Source organism: Hyaena hyaena, unplaced genomic scaffold (assembly GCF_003009895.1).
Source record: "Hyaena hyaena isolate Hyena2069 unplaced genomic scaffold, ASM300989v1 scaffold_813, whole genome shotgun sequence".
In the NCBI taxonomy this organism is placed as follows: domain Eukaryota; kingdom Metazoa; phylum Chordata; class Mammalia; order Carnivora; family Hyaenidae; genus Hyaena; species Hyaena hyaena.
The window spans coordinates 865068-873814 of NW_024081448.1; the positions used below are offsets into that span (position 1 = coordinate 865068).

Here is an 8747-nt window from a genome sequence, read left to right on the forward strand (position 1 = left end):
TTGGCTAATCATTATTCAAGTTTAAATAGTTATTTTTCCTTAATCTATTTCAGCCAAGATGAGAAAAAAGATGATTCCGTCTGATTTTGAGCTTCAGGGACAATGCTTCATAATTAGTTATGATGGAGACCTAATGTGCATTCTTGATTAGAGTTCATAGAGGAAGGACAAAGTAGTATGTGAGCTCCTAGTTTAACAATAGAAAGTTAGTTCTTGTGATAGCCAGTTTGAAGATGACTATGCCCAGAGGGTTAATTGCAATCAATCTGTTGGTGCTTAGACATTAAGAATATTTATTTTTTATGTGTGAAAAAAAGTTTAAAGATCTGTTCTCCCCTTACATTCGCCAGGGCAAATATACCTATGAGGCCAGAAGGCAACAAATATCAGCTAATATATTGATTTGAAATTAAGCAAATAAATATATGTACTGTAATCATAATGTAGTTTACTAGAGAAACATGGGTTTTGAGAAAACTTTGAAAATAAATTCCAGATCAGTAATTCACAATCTATATCATCTTGGCTAAATTAAGAACAATTATAACTACCTTGCTGGATATTAAAGTAATTAAATTAATTAAAGAAGAAACATGACCTTGGGCTGGAAATACAAAATTATCACATGTGAGCCAATCTATAAATATTAGTAGGCCTTATGTAGTCATGAGATATTGGATATTGAATTTCCCTTAAAATGCACTTGTTTGGATTCCAAGCTATGGGGCGATGAGAAGTGAACACATGTTTTCAGCCAACCTTGAGAAACAGCACAAAATAAAACTCTGAAGGAAAAAAAACCAATATGTAGAATTTCTCATCAGTATTCTCCCAAATTTGAATGCTTCTTTCCCTGGCTTCCTCAACCATCTGACCAAAATGTAATTTATTTAAGTTAAAATCAACAAATATTTTCAGAGATCCTGATCAGTATTGATACAAAGGCAGCCTTCAAAGAAGTCAAAGTCTAGAGAAGAGTTTGAAAATGCAAATAAAACAATAAAAAACTAAGCAAGATACTGATGTAAGGGTAGACAAATAGTGAATAGAATAGAGTCTAGATATAGACACACTCATGTATAGATACTTGATTTATTAAGAAGAGGGCACTCAACTCTAATGCTGGTGAGAAAAGGGGGGACTTTTAGAAGTTGGTGGAGGTTCCATGGGAATTTTGGCCCCTACTACAGAACTTCACACATGTACACATCAATTTTATCTATTTATTTTTTTAATGTTTATTTATTTTGAGAGAGAGAGAGAGAGATTGACACAGCATGAGCGGGGAAGGGACAGAGAGAAAAGAAGGCACAGAATCTGAAGCAGGCTCCAGGCTTCATGACCTGAGCTGAAGTCAACGCTTAACTGACTGAGCCATCCAGTTGCCCCTGTGCACATCAATTTTATATTGATGGTATATTTAAATGTTAACGGCAAAGCAAAAAGTTAAAAGTGTCTAAAGTTACTATGTAGAATACTCATTAATTTGGGGTAAACAAAGATTTCTTAAAATCTGTAAAAGATTTAAAAGATGAATAAATTGGATTAACTTAAACTAAGGAACTTCTATTAATTTAAATACACCAGTAAAAACATGAAAAGATTAGCAGTGGTATGGAAGAAAATGTTCAAAATATATCCACTCAACAAAGAGCTAATATAGAGACTACATAAAGCATCCTTTCCTTCCTGAAAACAGATGTATCAATTAAAAAATCAGCAAAGGACACAAATGGTTACTTTATCAAAAAAGGGGAGGTATTCAAATGGAAAAGCATTAAAAAATTTTCTCAAGCTGATGAGTCATCAGGGGAATTCAAAATAAAATCAACATTTTTCATAACTACGATCTCACTAGAATAGCTAAATGCAAAAATACTGCATACATAATATTGAAAATATTAATGAGGATACAGAGCAACTTAATTCTCATGCTCTGATAGTAGAAATCAGTACTGATACAACTGTAGGGCATTACCATGTTATAGTATAGAATAAGGTTAACCTGGCACATCCCATATAATTTATCAATCCCACTCCCAAATATATCACTCAATAGAAATACCTCCATATGTATGGAAAAACACAGGTGCAAGAATAAAAGTATTCTATACATTATTTCTAATCCAAGCTGGAAAAACCCATATGATCATCACCAACAGAATGGATAAATAAATTTTGGTGTTTTAGATCCTTGAATATTATACATCAAGAAAAATAAATAGACTACTCGTATATATGAAACAGCTTGGAAGAATCTCACACAGTATTTAAGAAATAATGCTAGAGATAAGTGGGTACATATGGTATAATTTCACTGTAAAGTTCAAGACCAAGCAAAGCTAACATACAGGTTAGATGTCAGAATAATGGCTACCCCTGTGGAATAATGATTTGTGCACACACTAGTATGTTACATTTCAACTACAATTGCACTTGAATTTATTTTTTTAAGTTTATTTATTTAGAGAGAGAGAGAGAGAGCAGGGAAGGGGGCAGAGAAAGAGGGAGAGAGAGAATCCCAAGCAGGATCCATTCTGTCATCATGAAGCCTGCTGCAGGGCTCGATCCCACAAACATAGGATGATGACCTGAACTGAAACCAAAGTCAGACGCTAAGCCAACTGAGCCACCCAGGCACCTCCACTTAAAATGATTTTTAAAATAAGCAGTCCAGCAACATCAACAAGAGAATTATGTCCAAGATAAAGGCTGGCTAAGTCAATATATCATTTATTCTTTAGTTTAAGAGGTGTGGAAAGAGCTGGGAAACACTTCAAAATGCTAAAAGATGCAGGGACACTTGGGTGGCTCAGTCAGTTAAGATTTCAAACACTGATTTCAGCTCAGGTCATGATCTTATGGTTCATGAGATCGAGCACTGCATTGTGCTCTGCCCTGACAGCACTGAGCCTGCTTGAGATTTTTTCTCTCCTGTTCTCTCTCTCTCTCAAAATAAATAAATATTTTTAAAAAATAAAAAATTGAGGGTGCAGATATAACAAACTCAAAATATCTGGGAGAGACAGGTGGGCAAAGCAAAAGAATAAATGAGGAAGGATTTTACAATAGCGGCATGAACTCAAATATGGGGGATGGAGGTAGAAGGGAGTGGCATTCAGCTTCATCTCAGAAGGTCCGTAAGGAGAGATGGGTTCTGAGAACCTGAAGCACATGCCTTTTCTAAAGGAAATGACCACCCAGTTAGTTTCTGGAGAGCATTGTCTTTCCCACATGCTGAGACAGTTTCTAGATATTCTGGTTCTTCAGAAACATTAACATCATGCCTTCATAGTTTAGTTTTATTTTAATTTGTAAAATATATAACTTTTACACATTTTGAGCGAGGGAAAAGGTATCTTTAAGACAGATATGTCCCACAGTACATGACTTTTGGTAACTACTGAGATAGTTCAGGTAAATCTTGTCCAGCTCTGTATCTCTGTGTCTGGCACAGGATAGTTTAAGATATAGTAGATAGAGAATACAACTGTTGCTGAATAAATCAACAGTTTAGTAAATAAAGTTGAGCTGTGTTTTTACTTTATTTCATTTTATTTTATTTTTAATGCGTATTTATTTTTGAGAGAGAGAGACGGAGCGCAAGTGGGAGAGGAGCAGAAAGGGCGGGAGACACAGAATCCTAAGCAGGCTCCAGGCTCTGAGCTGTCAGCACAGAAGCTGACACAGGGCTTGAACTCATAAACCATGAGGTCATGATCTGAACCGAAGTCAGATCTGAGAAGTCAGAACTGAGCCACCCAAGCACCACTGAACTGTGTTTTTAAAAGTGAGTACAAGTGTTCAAGGTAGATTGATCAGAAGTGCATCCCGGCCTTGATGATGAGATCAGCAGAAGGGAGATAACTGTAAAACGTAGATGTTCGAGGACTTAATGTATGTCAGAATTGTAGGAGCTTAGTGTTGGCAATATTAAGAAGGGAAGCCAGAGAGATGGGACAGAGGAAGGCAATGAGGGAAAACAGATGTCATGGTCAGGGGTTTGCATTTTTATTATATGATAATAGAGCATAGGAAGCCGTCAAAGGCTTAAGGTTCAGTGAAATATGGTTCAGTTTGCAATTAGAAAGGAGATTTTGATGGAAGTATGTTCATTGGATGAGAGAGATAAAGAAAACATTCCTATTGAGAAGTCAAAATAACTTCCACCAAAGGCTTTTTGAGGCTATTAAGTACATAGAATCAGAGATCTAGAAAAAAGCTTGAGGAGTAAACCATCAAGCCATTTCACCAAAATCAGATAAGAGCATAAGGTTAAGTAACCCATGTCCTAGTCACTTGTTTGCAAGCAGTTGTGGTTGGTCATTTCTGTGCTAAAATTAAATAATGAAAGGAGTGTCTGGGTGGCTCAGTTGGTTAAGTGTCAGACTTCAGCTCAGGTCATGATTTCCTGTTTCACGAGTTGGAGCCCTGCATCGGGCTCTCTGCTGTCAGCACAGAGCCTGCTTCGGATCCTGTGTCTCCCTCTCTCTCTGCCCCTCCCCCATTTTCTTGAGCTCTCCCTCTCTCAAAAGTAAATAAACATTAAAGAAAAGTATCGGGGCACCTGGATGGCTTAGTCGGTTAGGTGTTCGACTTCAGCTCAGGTCATGATCTCACAGTTTGTGGGTTCCAGTCCCATGTGGGGCTCTGTGCTGACAGCTCAGAGCCTGGAGCCTGCTTAAGATTCTATGTCCCCCCATTTCTGTCCCTTCCCTGCTTGTGCTCTGTTTCTCTCTCTCTCAAAAATAAATAACATTAAACTTGTTACAACTATTATAAAAACAAAATAAGAAAAGACGAACGGAAGCACCAGATTCTTAGTTTTACTTAATCTAATTTATTTCACCGTGAACCAAATAAATTCTTCCCACATCTGAGTGACACTGAACAGCATTGTAAATCAAATAACTTTATGCCAAGGAGAGACAAATTACAAGATAAAAATATGAAAGGAGCAGTCTGAATTACATCAGGCACAGTCAAAACAAGGAAAGGCACTATTAGGAAAGAACCCAAAGTCCCCAGAGTTTGAAAATTTGCCCTGGATCCTTAGTGTATGATTATGAGGTGGCGCAAGGAAGCTACTGGCCTCCCGGTGCAGAGCAGGATGGACGGCAAGTGCTGTACACGTGGGTCAGAGGTTGGCACCCACCCAAGAGCGGACGCAGAGGTCTGAGGCCACTTGGCACAACTTGAAGTGGTTGAGGATTACAGGGCAAACAGCCCAAGGGGCGGCATCCATAAGTAGGGAGGCTCAGGGGTCGGCAGCTGCTGGACACATAAGTCAGAGGTCTGTAGGAGATGGGGAGGCAGGAGCCAGAGACGTAAGAGGCAGCAGGAAGAAAAGTGGTTCCTTGGCAGGGTCTGGACACATAATACATAGTAGACGGGCAGCAAGAAGTTTCGAAGTTGCTGGGCTCACGGTGGGCTGGCTGGCAGCTGCTGGGTTCACCGCAGGTCTCTTGGCAGTTGTCCAGAGGCCGGAGATGGTCTTGACAGTTACTGGGCAGGCAGAGGACATCACCACAGCTCACGCCCGTAGGACAGAGGGTGATGGAGGAGGCGAGAGGAAGATGGCAGGGATTGCCGAGGGATCCCAAGCTGTAGTTGGCAGAGCAGCTGTGGCAAGACATAGCGAGATCTGGAAGGCAGGCTGTGGTTGAATGGAGAGAAGTGAATCTCAGGTTACACTGTGCGCCTCACTTGGCTCCGTCCCTTATATATCCCTAGAAGGTGGTGATTGTGTACACAGAGTCTCTTCCTCTTCCTTGTAGGAAGCTGCATTGGAACTCTTCATTATAGCCCAGGAAGTGGTCCCCCAGCTCCCATAAAACTGAATGTTCTGTCCATGGAGGAAGTAGATCTAGAGAGATGTGTGACTGAATTTTAATAGGATCTCTCCTTCATAAATTATCCAATGAAAACAGACGCGCTTGAAGGTCATTCACGTAATCCGATTACAACCACCACTACACAAACATTCTTACAATTCCTCTCTTGGAATTGCGTTTAAAACTTTAAAAGTGGTAGCAACATTCTTTGGAAACCCAGCAAAGTAACTTTCTTTGAGGGCAACTCTATCCTTTTTGCAAGTTGTCAATAGTAAGAAACTTGAAAGCCAGTAAGTTGCAAAAGAATGTGAACAATTCTATAACCTATGTGATTTGGAACAGAAAAAGTGTAAATGCAATAGACTATGGAAAATTTCAATGTGCCTAAATTGGTGCTCTGCTTTCTTTTAGAATCCTGGTAGAAAATGGATTCCCATCCAAATATTTCTATTTTAAATAGCCCTAATCATTTTATTCATTTTAATAAAGAGTACTGCTGAAAACTTAGTTTATGTATAAAGCGTTCTTAATATAGATAAATAAGAGGGCTCAGCTAAAAAAATGAATAGGACTGTGAACAAAAGCAAATAAACAAACCCCTCAAAGAAAGCTCAACAGAATGACATTTTTTATAGTTAGTGTAGGTTTATATATTTCATGCTTACTCATGTTCCAATTGAAAACTAATGTCGTTAGTAAAAAATGAAACAAAATAAAGCAAAACAAAACAAAACAGTAGAGATAATGACTAAAACCTGGACACAGGTTTAGTTTGGCTTCTTACATTGATTCTGATGTCAATTTAAAAAAAAAAAGCTTCTAAGCTGCTTTACACAGGAAATAAAATCAGAATAAATGTACAGTTTTTCTAAGCATTAGTATCTTTTTTAAAAGGTTGCATTTATTTCTTTTGAGAGAGAGCAGGAGCAGGGGAGAGTCAGATAGACAAGGAGAGAGAGAGAATCCCAAGCTGACTCCGAGCTGTCAGCACAGAGCCTGATGCAGGGCTTGAACTCACAAACTATGAGATCATGACCTGAACTGAAACCAAGAGTCCGACACTTAAGTGACTGAGCCACTCAGGCAACCCCTTAAGCAGCTTTAATACTTTGAAGGCTCTTTGGGGATATATTTTCTGGCAAAAAAAAAAAAAAGGTTTAAAAATGCTTCTGTTTAGCCTTATCCATTCCACTGTATTTTTATATACCAACAGATCTAGTGTTCCAGTGGCCATTTTAATGGGAATTTTAATTATTTTCCTGGATCTACCTTCCAATTCTCTTTAGCTAAAAACTCAATGTAAATCACAACAGTTTCTTCTATTTTAATGTTCAATGGATATGCCCACATTTAGTAAGTCCCCCTCTGTGTCAAATCTCTGAAACAGAAGACTGGCTTCTCTATGAGCCAGTGCAGGACTATTTTTCTACCAGGGATAGAAATACACAAAGAAAATGATATAGTCTCTGAGATCCTATACTAACACGTTAAAATTATCCCAGTATTTTAGGTCTGAGAACATTATCCTTTGATGATTTGTACCTGATGAGTTTGAGAAGTCCCTTCAACCCCAATCTCCACCCTTCCAGCTTTCATCATCTGATACTCTGTACACTTTGCTAGTCTTCTTGTGAAATACTGGATGCATCAGTTGAATGGCATTAGTAATAGGTACAGCCACCATACTTAACTGAATGCTTATCACATTTATATGCTGATGTTCTTTAGACCTGTTCTTCTCTAATGGAAGCAAGAGCCCAACTCTTGTATCATTAGTACATCACTATATTTGTGTTTAAGCATATATATGCATTGTTTATGTTGTATGCATATATGAATGCTCTTCCATGAAAACAGGGTGTGGAATAAGAGGAAGCTAGGATTCATTTAGCGTCTACACTGGGCAAACCTTGTAACGTGGATACTCACATGTGTCATCTCACTGTATTCTCACAACCCTTTCTGGCCAATTTTACTCTTTCAAGTATTCATGTGAGAAAACATGAAGCCTAGAAAATTGCAGTGATTAATATGAAAAACATTTGAACAAAGGGGGCTCAAACATTTGAACATTCTTTCGGAGGTCCTCAACCCCCACAGTGTTTTTTCTTCTATTATCCAATATGGCATTATATGGAAATATATTTATAGCATCATTCACTAATCATGTTCTATTAGCATTTCTCTGCTCCCCCATCACTGTCAGTATCATTTTATGGAATTATTGGAATATTAATGATAATCCATTTTTGAGTGTCATTTTAAGGATGCATTGAGATGTAAGAAAAACTTAAAGACATTATACTAGAATAATTTACATTCTTGCTGTGGCATTCTTCACTGATTCCAAAAAGTACAACCTCAAGTTTAACTTGTTTAGAGCATTTCTACAGATTCTCATTTTTTTTTCTGTTATGGGTAGGTGTCACTGCAGAAATAGTCATGACGTCTTAGAAAATAGAATGCCCTGAATGTAAGTCGTACCTCAGTACACGCTGAACTGATGTCATTTGGTAGTGACTGTGTCACTAAAAGGGAAGAGCTCAGGTGGGCATAAGAGCAGAGACCTCACTAGCAGGCTCTAGAAACTGTAAACACGTTTCACACTCTTCTGATGCAGAAGGCCAGGCATAGACTGAGGACCCAGGCACCCGTGTGCTCCTCCAAATTTACCCACATTGTTGCTTTTGCTTCAATGAACCAATGGTCCTGACCTTTCTTACTCTAAAAGTACAACCCTGAATGTCTCTCTCCCTCTCTCTCTCTCCCCAGACACAAAGTATCCTCAGAGCATTGCAACAATGTAGTTAAGCCAGTAAATGACATATTTTGCATTCATTTATTCAACCAATATTTATTGAGTATTTTGTATGTGCAAAACATTATGATGGATGCTGGCAATGATACCAAGAT

The 8747-nt window shown here is 38.3% G+C and overlaps 1 protein-coding gene across 1 annotated transcript; it reads right to left on the reverse strand.

Moving 5' to 3' along the window:
• Nucleotides 1-5084: 5084 nt before the first annotated feature.
• Nucleotides 5085-5636, reverse strand: LOC120221801 (keratin-associated protein 26-1). The gene has a single exon (XM_039219383.1). The coding sequence runs from the start codon at nt 5634-5636 to the stop codon at nt 5085-5087; it is 552 nt and encodes a 183-aa protein (XP_039075314.1).
• Between the last annotated feature and the right edge of the window lie 3111 nt (nt 5637-8747).

Excerpts from the sequence above, each read along its gene's own strand:
- LOC120221801 (XM_039219383.1), bottom strand. The coding sequence starts at position 5,636 with ATGTCTTGCCACAGCTGCTCTGCCAACTACAGCTTGGGATCCCTCGGC.